This window comes from Micropterus salmoides, unplaced genomic scaffold, assembly GCF_014851395.1.
Source record: "Micropterus salmoides isolate LMB-PRFRI ecotype aquatic unplaced genomic scaffold, ASM1485139v1 Ms_hic_scaffold_4, whole genome shotgun sequence".
Lineage (NCBI taxonomy): Eukaryota > Metazoa > Chordata > Actinopteri > Centrarchiformes > Centrarchidae > Micropterus > Micropterus salmoides.
In genome coordinates, this window is record NW_024043372.1 from 716,002 (window position 1) to 738,710 (window position 22,709).

At 49.6% G+C, this 22,709-nt stretch overlaps 1 protein-coding gene across 2 annotated transcripts in view; it reads right to left on the bottom strand.

Annotated features, from left to right (window-relative positions):
• The window catches only part of LOC119886743 (poly(rC)-binding protein 4-like), a 165,538-nt gene that overhangs the window by 45,416 nt on the left and 97,413 nt on the right, over window positions 1-22,709 (bottom strand). For both annotated transcript variants that reach the window (XM_038697678.1, XM_038697679.1), the window contains exons 6-8: window positions 21,264-21,380; window positions 3,847-3,978; window positions 3,162-3,290 (exon numbers count right to left, since the gene is read on the bottom strand). In XM_038697678.1, coding sequence (XP_038553606.1) covers window positions 3,162-3,290; window positions 3,847-3,978; window positions 21,264-21,380 — 378 coding nt within the window. The remainder of the gene's footprint in view (window positions 1-3,161; window positions 3,291-3,846; window positions 3,979-21,263; window positions 21,381-22,709) is intronic.

Genomic DNA, 22,709 nt, shown 5'->3' on the forward strand with positions numbered 1-22,709 from the left:
TGGTTGTTATATATATAACATATATATATATGTTTTATTTATATATGTGCTATATAAATAAAATTGATATTGATATTGATCGTCAGCTGAGAGAAACTGGATTCATCTAAAACTACCAGGAAGTGAGAGGCAGGATGAGTCCACCAGCATGTGGACCTCAGTCAGTCACAGAGTAATTCCTGTCCCAGCATGCACTGGGTGGAACGCAGCGAGGGGAGGAGAAGGGAGTAGATCAAAAGATTTCTTATTTGAGATCAAAGAGGAAGTGTGAGCAGAGCGATGGCACAGAGTAAACAGCACATGAAAGAGAAGGAGTTTAGCTCAGGTCAGCATTTTGCTTTCTTTCCTTTCTCTTCCCTCATCGAGGTGCTGAGAATAACAACGAGCTGCCCAGCCTCTTCCTGCTGCTGCTGCACCTGGACGGAGCTCACCTCAACAACTGCTGCCTCGGATTCATTAGAACTCAATCAGAAATTACACTTTCACCGTCCTCACAGAGAGCAGACAGGTAGACGTCCTCTCAGAGAGCAGACGGGTAAACGACCTCGCAGACGGGTAGACGTCCTCTCAGAGAGCAGATGGGTAGACGGCCTCGCAGACGGGTAGACGTCCTCTCAGAGAGCAGGCGGGTAGATGGCCTCGCAGACGGGTAGACGTCCTCTCAGAGAGCAGACAGGTAGACGACCTCGCAGACGGGTAGACGTCCTCTCAGAGAGCAGACGGGTAGACGACCTCGCAGACGGGTAGACGTCCTCTCAGAGAGCAGACAGGTAGACGACCTCGCAGACGGGTAGACATCCTCACAGAGAGCAGACAGGTAGACGACCTCGCAGACAGGTAGACGTCCTCTCAGAGAGCAGACGGGTAAACGACCTCGCAGACGGGTAGACGTCCTCTCAGAGAGCAGATGGGTAGACGGCCTCGCAGACGGGTAGATGTCCTCTCAGAGAGCAGGCGGGTAGACGGCCTCGCAGACGGGTAGACGTCCTGTCAGAGAGCAGACAGGTAGACGTCCTCTCAGAGAGCAGACGGGTAAACGACCTCGTAGACGGGTAGACGTCTTGTCAGAGAGCAGACAGGTAGACGTCCTCTCAGAGAGCAGACAGGTAGACAACCTCGCAGACGGGTAGACGTCCTCTCAGAGAGCAGACGGGTAGACGTCCTCGCAGACGGGTAGACGTCCTCACAGAGAGCAGACGGGTAGACGTCTTCTCAGAGAGCAGACGGGTAGACGGCCTCGCAGACGGGTAGACGTCCTCTCTGAGAGCAGACGGGTAGACGGCCTCGCAGACGGGTAGACGTCCTCACAGAGAGCAGACGGGTAGACGTCCTCGCAGACGGGTAGACGTCCTCACAGAGAGCAGACGGGTAGACGTCTTCTCAGAGAGCAGACGGGTAAACGACCTTGCAGACGTGTAGACGTCCTGTCAGAGAGCAGACGGGTAGACGTCCTCCCAGACGGGTAGACGTCCTCACAGAGAGCAGACGGGTAGACGTCTTCTCAGAGAGCAGACGGGTAAACGACCTCGCAGACGGGTAGACGTCCTGTCAGAGAGCAGACGGGTAAACGACCTCGCAGACGGGTAGACGTCCTGTCAGAGAGCAGACGGGTAGACGGCCTCGCAGACGGGTAGACGTCCTGTCAGAGAGCAGACGGGTAAATGACCTCGCAGACGGGTAGACGTCATCTCAGAGAGCAGACGGGTAAACGACCTTGCAGACGGGTAAACGACCTCGCAGACGGGTAGACGTCCTGTCAGAGAGCAGACGGGTAGACGGCCTCGCAGACGGGTAGACGTCCTCTCAGAGAGCAGACGGGTAAACAACCTCGCAGACGGGTAGACGTCCTCTCAGAGAGCAGACGGGTAGACGTCCTCCATGAATCAGTCGCCCCTGCAGCTGTGTCTAAGTTAGCATCAGGTTGCATCATTGAAAAGTGTCTTCATCATCATAAAAAATGCATCAGGGAGACGAACACTGAGTGAGCCTTGTGTTTATGTCCCTGAATTGTGCCTGTCGACTCGTCACATAGGGACACATGGTCAAGACCCATCGGCGTCAGTTTGTAACGCACTGGGGATCCCTATAGCGTCATAGTTCAGTGCAGTGGGGGCGGGGGAGCCCTGTAGTGTCAGTTTGTGACGGTAAAGGCAGGTGTATGATGTTTGAAGAGAAAAGACTGAGTAAGGAGGTGGTTGGGAGGGATGGATGGAGGGAGGGAGGGAGGGAGCGAGGGCCAGAACCCAGACTTTGAACGGGGAGACCAGGGTTCGTGTCCATGTGAAACAAAAATTCAACATTAAATATTTTTATTTAAGTTAGTTAAGTCACTTAAGTGTTAACTGACCTACGTAGTTATTTTAACCCAAACCAGGATCTTTTACGAACATTAACCAAGTAGTTTTGTTGCCTAAACTGAACCAAAATGCAACGTTTCACGACTTTAATAACATGCCATTTCAAAACGGCGATGTTTTGAAACGCTAGCATATTATTTTCATTCTTACTAGTAAATGTTTTTTGTTGGCTCTAACGTTTTGATATTGTGGCCGCCCTAAGGCCTTTTGTTGTGGCCGCCCTAAGGCCTTTTATTGTGGCCGGCCTAAGGCCTTTTGTTGTGGCCGCCCTAAGGCCTTTTGTTGTGGCCTGCCTAAGGCACACCTGTGCAATACCCATGCTGTCTGATCAGCATCTTGATATGCCTCACCTGTGAGGTGGATGGATTATCTCGGCAAAGGAGAAGTGCTCACTAACACAGATTTTGACAGATTTGTGAACAATATTTGAGAGAAACAGGCCTTTTGTGCACATAGAGAAAGTCTCAGATCTTTGAGTTCAGCTCAGGATGAATGGGGGCAAAAACAAAAGGATTGCCTTTATAATTTTGTTCAGTGTAGTAATAACAGTTAGCAGCAATGTAAAAATATGCACCATTATCTAAATAATAGATACCAGTAAAATGAAAATGGTTACTAGTAGCTTTTAAATTGCGTCTATTATGTGTTAAGGAATGGATGTTCAAACAGCTCCCCATATGTGCAGATGTCTGTCTGTAGTGTCGTAACAAGTACATTTTTCTGCGAGCCTGACGCGATGAAGATGATATGAAGACGAGGCTACATGACACACACACACACTCCGTCCTCCTCGTGGATACACACCTCTAGGATCACAGTGCAGATGAGTTTCACGCATTGGATGATGGCGTCCTGGCTCCCTGATATCGTCACCTCTCTCTCTGTGGAGTTGGGGAGGAGGTCACCTGCCACCTGCACCTGGGCACCTGTCGTCTGCACACACAAACACAGCAGTTATTCTCTATGATGTGAGTCCAGCTGAGCAGAAAACATGCAGTCAGATGCAGAAAGCTGCAGGAAACAACGAAGAGTGTGTATAAAGAGGAGGAGGAGGAAGAGAGGCCTGACAGGGATTCGGGGCTGGAAGAACATTTGTGGTTTAGTTCATAATTCAAAAGGTCAGACCGCGTATTAACAGACACGATGGATGGAGCTGCGTTTAGACAGCCAGTCAAAGGGAATTTAAAGAGCTAGTTAGCGAGTATCCTGCAGTCCTCCCCTCGCCACATCAAATCCTTGAGATGGTTAAATTCATCAGAAACGTATTCACTTAAAATCTGACTTCTTCAGATATCCGTTAGTTGGTAGCTAAATATAATATAAAACTAAATATGGGAGCTCATCAGCGGTGGTTTATGATGCTTCCTGTCTGCCGGATGGACGATCATGTCCTGCATGTCTGACATTAGTGATGAGCCGTAAACCTGTGAGGATGTACGGGACGGTTTTATACGTCCTGTGAAACTGGATTCTCTCAGCAGACGCTCACCTCTCTGATCTCCTTGATCTTGGAGCCGCCCTTGCCGATGAGGGAGCCGCACTGGCTGGCCGGGATGACCAGTCGTAAGGTGACCGGAGGCTTGCTGGTCACTGTGCCGTTGGCTACCAAGGCTGCCAGGTCCTGAGAGAGAGAGACACACACGTCATTTACTTAGTTTATTTAAATTTTTTATATATTTTTATTTATTCTTTTATTCTTTATTTTTTTAACACACTTACTGTTGTATTATTTAAATTTTCTAATATATTTTTTATCGTTATTATTTATTATTATTATTAGCACACATAAACACAACTTTTGATGTTTTATTTTCTTCTCTAATGAAATGTATGAAATTAATTGTCTTTATGTTCTTTATATGTAGCTTTGGCAATATTGTTGCTATACATTCATGCTAATAAAGTTAATTTGAATTTGAGAGCAACAGACGGGTTTAAGTCTTTAAAGCACTCGAGGTTCGTTCTGCCTGCAGAAATCCAGTAAGCGCTGCTCTGTTCCTCGTTCTGCAGCTGTGCTGTTGCAGGTCACATCTGCTGCTGTGAGCCGAGGGATCAGGAACTAATCACAGCTCATATTAAACAAACACCAATTGTGTTGTTTGCTTTAAATGTAACTGAAAAAAAATAAGATGAACGTGGCACTTTGGATAAACTCGCCAACATGTGTAGAGTGAACAATTTTCTTTTTATAAAAACACTCCTTGGAGTTGAGGAGGCTTCAAGTGAACCTCCTCAGTCACCAGGGAGCGGCTCCGGCTCCTCTTTATTTGCTCAGCTGTTCATATTAGCAAATACGGCAACCACAGAAGTGAATGCACTCCAAACTGACTACAACGAACAGGTGACAGGAAGAAGTTCTGTGCAAAGACAGCGTTTATCTTCTCCACACAGATCCTGAGCGCACCGTGGAGCTGAAGAGTAGCAGTTAATCAGGTCTCTCTGATCCTGCCCCTCTCCCTGGTTTCCTCCCCCACTTTTCCCTGCGGAGATTTTGACCACCAGCAGCGATCACAAGCAGGAGGAGGCGCCCGCCAACCAGCACCGACTCATGGCTCTGAGCAGTCCACCAAGAACTTTCTGGTCCCAGACAGGATGTAGTCTGGCTCATCACCCCATGTGAAATGCAGACGCCTGTTAGTCAGTGTGCTGTACAGCTGCTGTAGCTGGACGCAGCCAGGCTAGCCCCCGGTTTCCAGTCTTTATGCTAAGCTAAGTTAGCCGGTTGCCGGCAGTGGCTTCTTAGTGTGTAGACATGATTTGCAAAACATTTATTATATATTATACCCAAAAATCGTAGTGAGGGGAAAAACTTCACAGACGCAGCCGTTAGTTTGCATCCAGCTGCTGCTGGTTTTATGTGAGCTTCAGTTTCAGCTGCATTTATGTGAATGTACTCAGGAAGATTATCTGGTAATTGTTGGATCAGTAATTCTGATACTTCACAGCATTTTATTACTCTTTCCACCTAAGACAGCATGTGTTTCTGCAGTTACATGTTGCTTCACTCTTTTTATTCTGAAGGTGTTTGGACTCGGTGGTGGAGGAGTGTTACCACATCATGTTGCTCTACAGCAGGAGAAACATGAGCAGGTGCTGCACTCTGACATCCAGGAGCATTTATAGAATTTCTTTTTCTGAAAATCCAATGGTGTATAATGGTGTTTCTTCTTAACCAACATCCAATCTCCCTTTTTTGTTTTTAAAACCTTTTCACTAAAAAGAAAATCCACAGATTGTGCAGGACAGACGGGAAGCATCTCACAACAGCCTCTCCCTCCCTCCCTCCCTCCCTCTGAGGTCGGCGCTCCAGCCGGTGAAAGGTTAGTGTTGATTGAAAGGACAACTTTCACACTTGTCCGTCATTCCTTTAATTCTGATTCAGATCATAGGCTGTGTTTGCCCGGGTCAAACGCCTGTCTCGCTCTCTCCGTCCTTTCTGACCTTGACTTTCTCTCTGATCCTACATCTGTCTTTTCAACCCCCCGCCCCCCTCAGTTGTGGTCTTTGTAATTTGACGAATGTCAGGATAATAATACTCATTATTCTCTCTTCTGAATGCTCTAAACGCTCTGCAGGACTTAGACGTTTCAAGCTGAACTGAGGCTTCATGAGAAGAAGAACTCCTGCATCCTCTGCGTGTTCAGCACAGGGGCATGTTAGAATATAGGCAGCAGGTTATATTATGCAGTAACCACATAGAGAGGCACCTCTCTGCACATCTGGGTCCCCCCCAGAGATCTGAGATACTGCTTCATGTTAATACAGCGATTGGACACAACAGGAGCAAAGGAAGCGAGCTACAGCATCTGTGCAGGTGTGTCTTTGCTCCCACATCACAGATGATTCACTCGCTGTGTGTCACCGAAGGAAACACAAAGGCGTCATCGTTCACGGCTGCTCGCTGTCGTATGTTCTAACGTAACTGTAACGGAGCACAGTGTGATTCAACACATGGATTTCTATCCGATTTAAGAGGCTTTATAGGCACGGGCAACAGACACTGTGTGAAACAACTAAATATAAATCCTCAGAACATCACCTGCCTTCTAAATTCAGGGTGTGATTAATTATCAGTAATGTCAGACCTACTGAGCAGTTACCTGGTTATTCATTCCCAGTTTAAGCAGCAGCCAGCTGTTTTAATCGACACATGACAATGAGGTCCCAAAGAAATGCTCTGGTCTGTGGATCTTCACAGTGAAGCAATGAAGAGGCGTCCTGCAGGTATGAATCAGTGTTTAGCAGCTGAGTCTCCGTCACTGAGACAGAACAGACTTACCTCAGCCTTTTAATTGCCTCCCCCTCCCCTCTTTGTTTTTATCTTTATTATTTCATACCTTTCATACCTACATTTCTCCCCCTTTGGCAGCTTACACCCCCCCTTTTCCTCTCTTTCTCGCTCTCTCTCCACTCACCCTGAAAGACTCTCTCTCCCTCTCTTTAATTAACTCAGGTAATAAGTCGCGGCCTAAATCACCTGGTCTTACCATGATTGGTTCAATCAATTAGGCCGAGCTGGACTTTGGACCCTTTGCGTCTTAAATGTAAATCGCAGCAGCTGGGTTCTGTCCGTCAGCTGAACGTGATCTGAATAGCTGACCCCCCCCCCCCGAACATTTTTATTTATATCAGGTTTTTGCGTCTCACAGTAACTGACAGCCCGCTCTGTCCCACACATGCGGACGACGTTTCACGATGCTCGCTGCAAGCAAATATGTGGAAAACGACACACGGCGTGTGGGAGAACAGTCTGATTGTGTTGATAACGCCGGCGGCTTCGGACGCGTTTGCTTTCTGCTTTTCTGTCTCCAGAAGTGAACTGGTGTGTTGCACGTCTGCTGCAGCCCGATGTGAAGTGTGTGTTTGTGTGTGTGGCTTTGAATAAGAATGATGGTTCGGGCTTTATTTTGAACACTGCTGGCTGCTCACGTCCTCGGTGTGTTTCTGTGGATAAATCAAACCATATTTCTCTGCATTTCAAAATAAAGTGCAGTGGAGAATGACTGAATGAATGTTACTCTCTCTGCCCGCCTGTCTCTCATTACACATTTTTCTTTCATCCTCTCTGCTCCTCCTTTAGTTTCTCAATATTTCCTGCACCATTTCTTTTTTCCTTCTTTAGTTAACACTGTCTCTCTCTCTCTCTCTCTCTCTCTCTCTCTCTCTCTCTCTTTGACAGCATTTATTTATTTAAACAGACATCTATTCATCAGCCATTCTGCTTTCTACAGCTGTCTCTGCATGTTCTGAGTATTTCTCTGTCTTTGAGAGAAATCAGGTTTCGCAGGATATTGGACATGGTGTTTGTTTGCAACTAATGATTCTTTTATTTATCACTTAATTCTCCAGTTATTTCTTTATGAATAGTTTGCACCATAAAATATCAAAACAAAGGGGAAATCCTGTACTCCACTTTTCTAATACTCACTGTGACATCAGTTTAAAACCCTAAATATTCTAACTGCTGTCACTCAGGGAAAAGCTGGAAATCTTCTGACTGTGTGGGTTAAAAAACGGCTCTCCATATTCTTGTGGGTTGAGACTTGGTTTAAGGATCAGTAGCCTTGTTTCCAGCTAATTGTCAAGCAAATTTTAAGCGAACTTTTGAAATGTAGCGATAAAATAACAAATGTAAATTAGGTGTGTTTCCATCAGCCAGTTTGGAGCGATAAAACTCTGCTACGTAAAGTATAGTTTTGTCAGAAGTGGACGTTCCGCATGGCTGTAATAAACAAGAGTTTGCAAACAGGAAACGAAACCAGTCGCATGGACCTGAGGGCCGAGGAGCTGAGGGAAACGGAGAGAGGTTCTCAGCAATGTGTTTTAACTGGGCAAGTTGTAATTGTTCCATGTCAGACAGTATCGGCCGTGTTTCACGCTGTCCGGAGACAAAGACGAAGAAACAGCTGATCAGTCATGCGAGTTAAATGTTCGCTACGTCAGAACTTATTCGGCAAAGGTGTTTAAAGCTCCATTTAGCGCATCATGGGCCTGATTTACTAAAGGTTTGCGTGAGTAAAAATGTGTACAAACATGATATCACCAGCAAATTAACCTGTAAGCTGATCTACTAATGGTGTGCATGCAGAATGATGTCTTACAAAATTGCAAGATAGCACCTGTTGTTCATTTACTACTTTTACTTCTGCCAAATATGCAGTTTGGGGCGTTTCAATTTTATTGCGCAGCATCTGTATTTGATACGTTTGAAAGGAAGGTGCAAACCGCCAAGTGCTGCAGAGGTGGCTGCTGTTATCATTGGAGGAGACACAGGTAGAGAAATTCACAATATCAGATAATATTATTCTATATGCAATGTATTAAAATTTATCTATTCAATGAACTATAGGAATTGCATTGGGTTTTTTTTTGTATTTTCCTTGAAGCTTTAGCCATACTGTTGTGTTAACGCTTCGACCTGACTTATTTTCTCCGTGAGATGGAAGAATTTAGAAAGTTGCGTGGCGCTGCGGAGAACCCCCAGCTGCAGCGGTGCATCACGCCTAAAATTCATCCAGCCCGAGGGAACGATCAACTGTTCACAGCGCGCCTGTCGTAATAGCGACACAACCCGTTGTAGATACCGGAGAGGGAATGGGGCGTTGGGGCGTATAGGGTCAGGGACAGGAGGTCGCAGAGCGACCGGGCACGCTGCGGACGGTCGGTGGTCGTTCCCTCTGGATTGGATGGAGCACAATCTGCTGCCATTTCCTCGCGTCTGGGTCATTCCAGCAAACTGTAGCTGTTACTGCTGGGGTTTCCCAAAGCAGCTTTCCAGGTGTGCTGTCCCAAGTACTTAGTGCAGTCTCAGGCAGGACGGGCAGGTACAGACAAGTTCCACTGATTGAAACAAACTAAGGTTTTTACGCAGTGGCTGCTTTCCCTCTGACTCTCCATGGCGGAAACCATTAAAACACGCAACACCCTCATTTAAATACTGTCACCTCCGTTGTGTTTGCTCCTGTTGTCATCTACACAATAATTCTTAGTTGATCACCCATAACTGGTACTACAATTACACGTGCAATATTTTAGAATGCACACGCAATTTAGTCCTTTCTATTCAGGGTGTTAGTAAATCTGGTAGTAGTAAAACTGTCCTTATTTAACACAGTCTTTATTTCTCACTCACGTCCGTTTAGTTGCTTCAGTAATGATCAAAATCTGTTATTATTATTAGTTGCGTTTGTCTCTGTGTGGGACTCGTCAGTCTTCAGGTAGTTTGAAACTGTCAAACTTTTACGTCATTAGTTTGTGAAATCTGATAGAAACAGATGGTCAAATTGACAGATGAGATGCTCTTCATGCGTTCTGGCTGTCTCCTCAGAATGATGCTGGAGTGAGCGAAGACTTTTTCTGTCTCTCACTGCTAAGATGTGAGGACAAGACAGCTGTGAGGACATGAAGCAGGTGAGGACAAGACAGCTGTGAGGACGAGACAGAGATGAGGGCTGAGAGGACGAGACTGCTGTCAGGACAAGATGCAGGTGAGGACAAGACGGCTGAGAGGACGAGACGCAGGTGAGGACAAGATGGCTGTGAGGACATGAAGCAGGTGAGGACAAGACAGCTGTGAGGACGAGACAGAGATGAGGGCTGAGAGGACGAGACGGCTGTCAGGACAAGATGCAGGTGAGGACAAGACGGCTGAGAGGACGAGACGCAGGTGAGGACAAGATGGCTGTGAGGACATGAAGCAGGTGAGGACAAGACAGCTGTGAGGACGAGACAGAGATGAGGGCTGAGAGGACGAGACGGCTGTCAGGACCAGACGCATGTGAGGACAAGATGGCTGTGAGGACAAGACGGCTGAGAGGACGAGATGCAGGTGAGGACAAGACGGCTGAGAGGACATGAAGCAGGTGAGGACAAGACGGCTGAGAGGACGAGACGCAGGTGAGGACGAGACAGAGATGAGGGCTGAGAGGACAAGACGGCTGTGAGGACGAGACGCAGGTGAGGACAAGACGGCTGAGAGGACAAGATGCAGGTGAGGATGAGACGGCTGTCAGGACGAGACGCAGGTGAGGACAAGACGGCTGAGAGGACGAGACGCAGGTGAGGACAAGATGGCTGTGAGGACATGAAGCAGGTGAGGACAAGACGGCTGAGAGGACAAGACGGCTGAGAGGATGAGACGCAGGTGAGGACAAGACGGCTGAGAGGACGAGATGCAGGTGAGGACAAGACGGCTGAGAGGACGAGAAGCAGGTGAGGACAAGACGGCTGAGAGGACGAGACGCAGGTGAGGACGAGACGGAGGTGAGGACGAGACAGCTGAGAGGACGAGACAGCTGAGAGGACGAGACAGAGATGAGGGCTCAGAGGATGAGACGGCTGTGAGGACAAGATGCAGGTGAGGACAAGACAGCTGTGAGGACGAGACAGAGATGAGGGCTGAGAGGACGAGACGGCTGTCAGGACGAGATGCAGGTGAGGACAAGACGGCTGAGAGGACAAGATGCAGGTGAGGACAAGACGGCTGTGAGGACGAGACGCAGGTGAGGACAAGATGGCTGTGAGGACATGAAGCAGGTGAGGACAAGACGGCTGAGAGGACAAGACGGCTGTGAGGACGAGACGCAGGTGAGGACAAGACGGCTGAGAGGACAAGATGCAGGTGAGGACGAGACAGAGATGAGGGCTCAGAGGATGAGACGGCTGTGAGGACGAGACGCAGGTGAGGACAAGACGGCTGAGAGGACGAGACGCAGGTGAGGACAAGATGGCTGTGAGGACATGAAGCAGGTGAGGACAAGACAGCTGTGAGGACGAGACAGAGATGAGGGCTGAGAGGACGAGACGGCTGTCAGGACGAGACGCAGGTGAGGACAAGACGGCTGAGAGGACAAGATGCAGGTGAGGATGAGACGGCTGTCAGGACAAGACGCAGGTGAGGACAAGAAGGCTGAGAGGACGAGACGCAGGTGAGGACAAGATGGCTGTGAGGACATGAAGCAGGTGAGGACAAGACGGCTGAGAGGACGAGACGGCTGAGAGGACGAGACGCAGGTGAGGACAAGACGGCTGTGAGGACGAGACGCAGGGGAGGACAAGACGGCTGAGAAGACGAGACGCAAGGGAGGACAAGAGGCTGAGAGGATGAGACGCAGGTGAGGACGAGACGCAGGTGAGGACGAGACAGCTGAGAGGACGAGACAGCTGAGAGGACGAGACAGAGATGAGGGCTCAGAGGATGAGACGGCTGTGAGGACAAGATGCAGGTGAGGACAAGACAGCTGTGAGGACGAGACAGAGATGAGGGCTGAGAGGACGAGACTGCTGTCAGGACAAGATGCAGGTGAGGACAAGACGGCTGAGAGGACGAGACGCAGGTGAGGACAAGATGGCTGTGAGGACATGAAGCAGGTGAGGACAAGACAGCTGTGAGGACGAGACAGAGATGAGGGCTGAGAGGACGAGACGGCTGTCAGGACAAGATGCAGGTGAGGACAAGACGGCTGTGAGGACGAGACGCAGGTGAGGACAAGATGGCTGTGAGGACATGAAGCAGGTGAGGACAAGACAGCTGTGAGGACGAGACAGAGATGAGGGCTGAGAGGACGAGACGGCTGTCAGGACCAGACGCATGTGAGGACAAGACGGCTGTGAGGACAAGAAGGCTGAGAGGTCGAGACGCAGGTGAGGACGAGACAGAGATGAGGGCTGAGAGGACGAGACGGCTGTCAGGACGAGACGCAGGTGAGGACAAGACGGCTGAGAGGACAAGATGCAGGTGAGGATGAGACGGCTGAGAGGACATGAAGCAGGTGAGGACAAGACGGCTGAGAGGACGAGACGCAGGTGAGGACAAGATGGCTGTGAGGACATGAAGCAGGTGAGGACAAGACGGCTGAGAGGACAAGACGGCTGAGAGGACGAGACGCAGGTGAGGACAAGATGGCTGTGAGGACGAGACGCAGGGGAGGACAAGACGGCTGAGAGGACGAGACGCAGGTGAGGACGAGACGCAGGTGAGGACGAGACAGCTGAGAGGACGAGACAGCTGAGAGGACGAGACAGAGATGAGGGCTCAGAGGATGAGACGGCTGTGAGGACAAGATGCAGGTGAGGACAAGACAGCTGAGAGGACGAGACGCAGGTGAGGACAAGATGGCTGTGAGGACATGAAGCAGGTGAGGACAAGACAGCTGTGAGGACGAGACAGAGATGAGGGCTGAGAGGACGAGACGGCTGTCAGGACGAGACGCAGGTGAGGACAAGAAGGCTGTGAGGACAAGACGGCTGAGAGGACGAGATGCAGGTGAGGACAAGATGGCTGTGAGGACATGAAGCAGGTGAGGACAAGACGGCTGAGAGGACGAGACGCAGGTGAGGACGAGACAGAGATGAGGGCTGAGAGGACGAGACGGCTGTCAGGACGAGACGCAGGTGAGGACAAGACGGCTGAGAGGACAAGATGCAGGTGAGGACAAGACGGCTGAGAGGACAAGATGCAGGTGAGGACAAGATGCAGGTGAGGACAAGATGGCTGTGAGGACATGAAGCAGGTGAGGACAAGACGGCTGAGAGGACAAGACGGCTGTGAGGACGAGACGCAGGGGAGGACAAGACGGCTGAGAGGACGAGACGCAGGTGAGGACGAGACAGAGATGAGGGCTCAGAGGATGAGACGGCTGTGAGGACGAGACACAGATAAGGACAAGACAGCTGAGAGGACGAGACACAGGTGAGGACAAGACGGCTGAGAGGACATGAAGCAGGTGAGGACAAGACGGCTGAGAGGATGAGACGGCTGTGAGGAAGAGACAGAGATGAGGGCTCAGAGGATGAGACGGCTGTGAGGACGAGACACAGATAAGGACAAGACAGCTGAGAGGACGAGATGCAGGTGAGGATGAGACGGCTGTCAGGACAAGACGCAGGTGAGGACAAGACGGCTGAGAGGACGAGATGCAGGTGAGGACAAGATGGCTGTGAGGACATGAAGCAGGTGAGGACAAGATGGCTGAGAGGACAAGACGGCTGAGAGGACGAGACGCAGGTGAGGACAAGACGGCTGTGAGGACGAGACGCAGGGGAGGACAAGACGGCTGAGAAGACGAGACGCAAGGGAGGACAAGACGGCTGAGAGGACGAGACGCAGGTGAGGACGAGACGCAGGTGAGGACGAGACAGCTGAGAGGACGAGACAGAGATGAGGGCTCAGAGGATGAGACGGCTGTGAGGACAAGATGCAGGTGAGGACAAGACAGCTGTGAGGACGAGACAGAGATGAGGGCTGAGAGGACGAGACGGCTGTCAGGACAAGATGCAGGTGAGGACAAGACAGCTGAGAGGACGAGACGCAGGTGAGGACAAGATGGCTGAGAGGACATGAAGCAGGTGAGGACAAGACAGCTGTGAGGACGAGACAGAGATGAGGGCTGAGAGGACGAGACGGCTGTCAGGACAAGATGCAGGTGAGGACAAGACGGCTGAGAGGACGAGACGCAGGTGAGGACAAGATGGCTGTGAGGACATGAAGCAGGTGAGGACAAGACAGCTGTGAGGACGAGACAGAGATGAGGGCTGAGAGGACGAGACGGCTGTCAGGACCAGACGGCTGTGAGGACAAGATGGTTGTGAGGACAAGACGGCTGAGAGGACGAGATGCAGGTGAGGACAAGATGGCTGTGAGGACATGAAGCAGGTGAGGACAAGACGGCTGAGAGGACGAGACGCAGGTGAGGACGAGACAGAGATGAGGGCTGAGAGGACGAGACGGCTGTCAGGACGAGACGCAGGTGAGGACAAGACGGCTGAGAGGACAAGATGCAGGTGAGGATGAGACGGCTGTCAGGACGAGACGCAGGTGAGGACAAGACGGCTGAGAGGACGAGACGCAGGTGAGGACAAGATGGCTGTGAGGACATGAAGCAGGTGAGGACAAGACGGCTGAGAGGACAAGACGGCTGTGAGGACGAGACGCAGGTGAGGACAAGACGGCTGTCAGGACGAGACGCAGGTGAGGACAAGACGGCTGAGAGGACGAGACGCAGGTGAGGACAAGATGGCTGTGAGGACATGAAGCAGGTGAGGACAAGACGGCTGAGAGGACAAGACGGCTGAGAGGACGAGACGCAGGTGAGGACAAGACGGCTGTGAGGACGAGACGCAGGGGAGGACAAGACGGCTGAGAGGACGAGACGCAGGTGAGGACGAGACGCAGGTGAGGACGAGACAGCTGAGAGGACGAGACAGCTGAGAGGACGAGACAGAGATGAGGGCTCAGAGGATGAGACGGCTGTGAGGACAAGATGCAGGTGAGGACAAGACAGCTGAGAGGACGAGACGCAGGTGAGGACAAGATGGCTGTGAGGACATGAAGCAGGTGAGGACAAGACAGCTGTGAGGACGAGACAGAGATGAGGGCTGAGAGGACGAGACGGCTGTCAGGACGAGACGCAGGTGAGGACAAGACGGCTGAGAGGACGAGACGCAGGTGAGGACAAGATGGCTGTGAGGACATGAAGCAGGTGAGGACAAGACAGCTGTGAGGACGAGACAGAGATGAGGGCTGAGAGGACGAGACGGCTGTCAGGACCAGACGCATGTGAGGACAAGATGGTTGTGAGGACAAGACGGCTGAGAGGACGAGATGCAGGTGAGGACAAGATGGCTGTGAGGACATGAAGCAGGTGAGGACAAGACGGCTGAGAGGACGAGACGCAGGTGAGGACGAGACAGAGATGAGGGCTGAGAGGACGAGACGGCTGTCAGGACGAGATGCAGGTGAGGACAAGACGGCTGAGAGGACAAGATGCAGGTGAGGACAAGACGGCTGTCAGGACGAGACGCAGGTGAGGACAAGACGGCTGAGAGGACGAGACGCAGGTGAGGACAAGATGGCTGTGAGGACATGAAGCAGGTGAGGACAAGACGGCTGAGAGGACAAGACGGCTGAGAGGATGAGACGCAGGTGAGGACAAGACGGCTGTGAGGACGAGACGCAGGGGAGGACAAGACGGCTGAGAAGACGAGACGCAAGGGAGGACAAGACGGCTGAGAGGACGAGACGCAGGTGAGGACGAGACGCAGGTGAGGACGAGACAGCTGAGAGGACGAGACAGAGATGAGGGCTCAGAGGATGAGACGGCTGTGAGGACAAGATGCAGGTGAGGACAAGACGGCTGAGAGGACGAGACGCAGGTGAGGACAAGATGGCTGTGAGGACATGAAGCAGGTGAGGACAAGACAGCTGTGAGGACGAGACAGAGATGAGGGCTGAGAGGAAGAGACGGCTGTCAGGACGAGACGCAGGTGAGGACAAGAAGGCTGTGAGGACAAGATGGCTGTGAGGACATGAAGCAGGTGAGGACAAGACGGCTGAGAGGACGAGACGCAGGTGAGGACGAGACAGAGATGAGGGCTGAGAGGACGAGACGGCTGTCAGGACGAGACGCAGGTGAGGACAAGACGGCTGAGAGGACGAGACGCAGGTGAGGACAAGACGGCTGAGAGGACGAGACGCAGGTGAGGACAAGATGGCTGTGAGGACATGAAGCAGGTGAGGACAAGACGGCTGAGAGGACAAGACGGCTGTGAGGACGAGACGCAGGTGAGGACAAGACGGCTGAGAGGACGAGACGCAGGTGAGGACGAGACAGAGATGAGGGCTCAGAGGATGAGACGGCTGTGAGGACGAGACACAGATAAGGACAAGACAGCTGAGAGGACGAGACACAGGTGAGGACAAGACGGCTGAGAGGACAAGATGCAGGTGAGGACAAGACGGCTGAGAGGACGAGACGCAGGTGAGGACAAGATGGCTGTGAGGACATGAAGCAGGTGAGGACAAGACGGCTGAGAGGACAAGACGGCTGTGAGGACGAGACGCAGGGGAGGACAAGACGGCTGAGAGGACGAGACGCAGGTGAGGACGAGACAGCTGAGAGGACGAGACGCAGGTGAGGACGAGACAGAGATGAGGGCTCAGAGGATGAGACGGCTGTGAGGACGAGACACAGATAAGGACAAGACAGCTGAGAGGACGAGACGCAGGTGAGGGCTGAGAGGACGAGATGGCTGTCAGGACGAGAAGCAAGTGAGGACAAGACGGCTGTGAGGACGAGACGCAGGTGAGGACAAGAAGGCTGTGAGGACGAGACGCAGGGGAGGACAAGACGGCTGTGAGGACGAGACGCAGGGGAGGACAAGACGGCTGTGAGGACAAGACGCAGGTGAGGACAAGACGGCTGAGAGGACGAGACGCAGGTGAGGACAAGACGGCTGAGAGGACGAGACACAGATAAGGACAAGACAGCTGAGAGGACGAGACACAGGTGAGGGCTTAGAGGACGAGATGGCTGTGAGGACGAGACACAGGTGAGGACAAGACGGCTGTGAGGACAAGACGGCTGAGAGGACGAGACGCAGGTGAGGACAAGACGGCTGAGAGGACGAGACACAGATAAGGACAAGACAGCTGAGAGGACGAGACACAGGTGAGGGCTTAGAGGACGAGATGGCTGTCAGGATGAGAAGCAGGTGAGGACAAGAAGGCTGAGAGGACGAGACGGCTGTGAGGACAAGACACAGATAAGGACAAGACAGCTGTGAGGACGAGACGCAGGTGAGGACAAGACAGCTAAGAGGACGAGACACAGGTTAGGGCTGAGAGGACGAGGTGGCTTAGAGGACGAGACACAGGTGAAGACAAGACAGCTGTGAGGACAAGACGGCTCAGTGGACGAGACACAGGTGAAGACAAGACAGCTGTGAGGACGTGATGCAGGTATGGACAAGACAGCTGAGAGGACGCGACACAGGTGAGGGCTGAGAGGACGAGACGGCTTAGAGGACAAGACACAGGTGAGGACGAGGCACAGGTGAGGACAAGACGTCTGAAAGGACGAGACGCAGGTGAGGGCTGAGAGGAAGCATGTTAGCTGAATGCTTTGCCAGCAGCCTTCCTCAGAGGTGAACACCAGAACAGGTCTGTCCTGCAGCTGGATGGATTCAGGACCTTGGACCTGTGTAGATCTTGTGATTGACACTGCACTCTCCCTCTGATTACTGTCTTTATTTAATCCCTTCATCACACTCTTCTTTCTTTTAATCTCTTTTCAATCTCATTAGCTCTACACAGCAGCTCCTCTTCCCTCGTCTCTGCGGGTCTTTCAGTCCTTCTCATTTTCTCTTTACACCCTTCTTCTCCCTCTCTCTGTTTCCCTCCATCTCTCTCACTCTGTCCACATTTCATATATTTGTTTAATCCTTTCAGCAAGTCTCTAAATCTCTGTCCACTCCCTGCCTCTCTAACTCCTCAGTTTTCATTATTACATTAGGATCACTGAGATTTAAATAGCAGCTGCTCAGATTTAATTTCTCAACACACGACATGTTAAATGACAACCAGATCCCCCTCCGCCCCAGAAACCACTCTGAGGAAGTTCGGCCCACATGGAGCTTATTCTCTTTAAGGAAATCATACTGAAAATACACACAAAGCTCATTTCAATAATTATAATAGTGGCATCTTTTAAAATCTAATTTCCCCATCACTGATCTGTTATCATGATATTAATAATACTAATAATAACTGACACTGTGTGTCTGATGCTGGATCAGAAAAATACTGGACTTCACATTCACAAGAGCTACTGTGACACAGATTAATTTAAAGTCCGGATGTCGACACTTTCCCTGAACTGGAGAATCTGTACTTTTACTGAAGTACTTAACTTCAAACTTCAAATGGTTATGGCATCGCCATCCAGTTGCCCTTGATTTTAACCTTCCTTGGATGTTTCTGGCACGGATTTATTTCCTCACTGGAGTAAAATGCAGCAGGCAAAATGACTCAAATGACAGTCATGTGTCACCGTTAGGTGGCCATTAATGTAAACAGGAAATATGAAATGGCCGTTAGATGACGCATGTTGTAAGGTTACCATTATTTTGTCGTATAAGCATGCTATTTCATTAGTAGGGTAATGTTTTGTTTCAACAGTAGTTTTTCTTGACTTTTTAACTATCGATATGATAGAATATTTCATGGTATGGCAGATGACAAATCTTGCATATTTATTTCTTGCAAAAAATAATAACGTAAGTCCTTCCTGACCAGCAGAAGTGGGAGTTGAAAGAGCCGGCTCTCAGAAAGAATTGGAGCCATGAGAAATGAAGAGCTGTAATTACCATCACTAATCTGATCCTGCTGATTTTGTGACCACTCCCGCCTGCTCCCGCAAACATTGTGACATGCAGAGTAAAAAAAGGACACAAATGTTTGGGCTATGCTCAACGTTCAGAAAAACCGACATCAATCATTGCATTATTTTTCCAAATTTCAGACTTTCCTTGCTTTTGGTCTTGTATTGTGTGACGGAAGCCAGCGAGGCCCATGGAGTTTAACCTCCTCGTCAGCGTGTTCGCCTCCCGTACCCGAGGTCACCGGTTCGAGTCAGGCCCGTGCAGTACATTCTCAGAAGCAGCTGCATACACTCACTTTTAACTTTGTTTGTTGCTTCCATCTTATCAGCGCTACTGCGGGACCCGCAGTATTTTTTTTAACCGCCCGCTCCTGCGCGATTTGTGTTTGGTCCTTCGGGATCCCAGTGCAGCTCTCTGGTGCATACTGCTAACAGAAACACGCTCCTTGTGTTGATCATCCCGGTATATCCTGCTCGTGTGCAGACACACAGGAAACAGGATTGGCGGCACCGTCTTGACAAAGTGCACTGGGATGATTTTGTTTCACATTGTGCTGCTGTGATAAAACATTTCCAGCTCACACAGCAACATGTCCCAAACTTTAGATGGTCGTGGGCGAGCTTTTTAGCTATAGCCTGGCACATGACCAGGCCAACACTTTACACTCAGTATCCCCAGCCATTAAACGCACAAAATATATTTAGTAATTATGTGTACGGTAATATTGTTAATATCAGTAATAAGTTTAAGTTTAATTTTGAGTTGCAAAGCAATCTGTAATCAGCTTCAACAGGTAAGAAACTCCTGCACAGAAATCTAGTTAAATGGACAGTGTTTGTATGGAAGCCTTCAGGGGACTATATTAAAATAATATTGCAAACTTTAAAATGTAATTTTCTACATTATACAGCACAAGGTTGTGCAACAAAATGAAAGGTTGTTGTCCCTTCATGCTCCACACGTAAAACATAACAGATAATTAAATCTATGTTTGTCAGTAGATGATTCCTTTATGTTGGACCACAACCAGCGCTCGAGACTAACGGCGTCCTATCGTGCTGGCGATGATAGAAAATGTGTTTGGGACGAAGAGAAATATTCTGTAGGACGCCTCTGGGACGAAAGGGATTGTGTGTGTTTATTTACGATCACTACGATCAGCAAATGAAAAACTGAACCGACCGTGCACTGACTACAACGGCGGCCGTCTTTCTCACGCTGTTACTAGAGTCACGCCGAACTCACACAGGAGGCCGGCTGCTCACCTGTTCCCACGGTACAGCTCCATCAGTCCTCTCAGTCACAAACGGCTTGCTGACCTCTCAGTCGCGCTGTGTAGGCTAGCGTTAAGCGCCACACATCAATCTCGTCCCCCCACACAGTGAAAAACAAATCTATATTGTGATAATTTCGACTAGCGGAAAGAATCATCTCCGCCCAGCTGATGCACCTTGGCATACGGCATGATCGTAAAGAAACCCGTGCACGCTGAGACGCAGCCAGCAGACTCGCTGGTAGAGTTTTGCATTATAAACATCTAAAACCTGAAGCACAATCTGGTTCTGTTTGGGACTGTGAGCTGCTCTTTATCGGAGCTGCAGAAGTTAACGTAAGGATTTGCGCTGAGAGGTCTGCCTGATTGGCACTGTTGGTTTCAGTTTCTACCTCTGATAAAGTGCAGTGCACTGGTCTCATTCAGTACAGTCTGAAGGGGAGCACAGCAGAGTAGAGGTCAGCTATACTTTAAAAAATATTATAAATTCTCATTAAATAATGATGTTAGTTTCAATATTACAATTTTCTTCTGGACATATAAGAGAAAAAACATGTGAGATTCTGTATGTGCACAAAGTTTTGAACATGAGCAGAAAAGCTGCTGAAACAAAGTCCAGGAGTTAATAACTGAATTGAAATTAAATAATTTATCATTGAGGTAAAAAGGTGCCCCAACAGATAACTATTCAGTTTTGTTTATAAATCTTCTTGTTTGAACCAAGCAAAATAAATATTATTTATTTTATCAGTTTATAATCATTTATTATTTCACTAACAACTATAGAGGATAATAAAGTAAAGAAACAACATTTGGAATTTGGACCGCTTTACGTTAACTTCAGGACGGTTCAAATTGTTTTTCAGGACGGTTCCATGACGGAGGTATAAAAAAGTTAGTCTGGAGCCCCGAACAGTTTCCCCGCTTTGGTAAAGAAGATCTGGATCCAGGTCTTCACGGCCCTTTGCTGTTGGTATCACACATGTTTGCTGAGTCTTCCAAACAAGGAAGTGAGTTTGTTGACGTGTGACAACGTTTAGCAGGAAACGGCGATGAGAGGTCATGTTAGCGGAAAAGTTGCGGCGAATGTAATTTGTGTAAACAGTCCTGGAGGAACTGAAGAACGCACAACACTACACTGTGCTAAGATCTGTCGCTGCATGAAGGAAATAGGTCAGATATGTTTCACCCTTCGTTTAATGGGATTATAGAGGGAAGGAAAGAGGAAAGAAGGAAATAGAGAAGGAGGACAGATAGAGAGCCAAGTGTTCATGTCAAATCCCCCTGAGGAGCACTGACTACGTGTGCGTATGTGCTTGTGTGAGGTCAGACAATCCCATTAGATGTATAGTAAATGGCAGGCTGCCAGGGAGCGGCCATGTTGTAGAGGAAGTAAAGGTTATGCACTTCACTCCGAGCAGCTCGGGAACGCCGCTGGGAGCTCAGAGGAGAGTGTGAGTGTGCACTGCATCTACCTCCTCCAGTTTGAACGTGATCATGGTGAAGGCTCTGAACACACAGTCCGTCTGACCCGTGATGGTGATGATCCTCTCTGGACAGGAGCCTTCTGAGATGTTGATCCTCGCACTGCTCTGTGGGCGCAGACAGGGATGGAGGAACGAGGGAGGGATTGTGGGAAATTATTTTTGCAGGACAGGGAGGGAGGGAGGGAAAGAGGGAGGTAAGGAAAGGGAGACAAGGGATGAGGAGGTAAATGCGAGGGCGGGGAAATCAAGGAAAACAGTGGAGAGCAGAGAGGAGGTGAGTTATGATGGGAGGGAGGGAAGATGGAGGTTAATGGAGGGAGGGAAGGGAGGGGAGGAACAGAGGAGAGAGAAAACACATTAGTGGGGGGGAGGGGGGATATGTGGGCCAAGAAAGAAAAGAGGAGGAGAACCGTTTTCACCACGTTGCTCCCCGCTCCCTAAAGGAGGTTCACCTGTGATGCAGGAGGAGAGAGGGATTACCAGGAGGCTGAAGGGGGGAGGGAGGCAAGCGGATGAGAAGAAGAGCAATGTAGTAAATCGAGGTAGAGGGGGGAAGAGGAAGGAGAGCAGAGCAGGAAATGAAAAGGTGGCGAGAATAGTGGGAGAGATTAGGGGGGAGAAAGATTAAAATGGTTTTGACGAGGAGGAGGGAGGAAGATGTGATTCAAGCCCAGGAAGTGGAGAGGAGACGAGAGCAGGTACAGATTAATTTTTTTTTTTAAAGGAAAGGAGGAGGAAGGGTAGGACAGGAAAGTGAGGGAAAGGAGAGGAGGAGAGAGACAAGGTGCAAATATTTGAGGAGAAATAAGAGGAGAAGGTGAAGCTGCAGGGAAGGAGCAGTAATAACCGTACGAGGGTGGAGGAGAGGAGGAGAGAATAGAAGTGAGAGTTAGAGGAAGTAAACAGAGACGATGAGAGGCAGAGGCTGAATTTCTGCGTGCAGGTTAGACTGTTCTAGAAAACTTCCTGTCGTTCACCATCAGAAAATAAAATACTCGGTTCTACTTCTGCTAACACACACGGCCGTCTCTGCTTTCCCAAGATTCAATTAAAAAGCTGCACTCTCCATGTACATTTAACCAGAGTGTGAATTATACAGAGGCAATCGGGGAGGTCAACTACTCCAGACTGTAAAGTAAACTTACTCTTTTTTAGCACCAAAAAAGTGTTGGATTTCTCCTTTGCTCTAACTCTTGTTGACTTTGAGTGAAATGTAATCGGTGTTCAATAAAGTAAATGGTAAATGGTCTGTACTGATATAAAGCCTTTCGAGTCTTCTAGACTGCGGCGGCTGTGGCTCAAGAGGTAGAGCGGGTTACCTGTTAATCAGAAGGTCGACGGTCCAATCCCCGGCTCCTCCAGGCTGCATGTCGAAGTGTCCTTGGGCAAGATACTGAATCCCGAATTGCCACCAGTGTATGAATTTGTATGAAT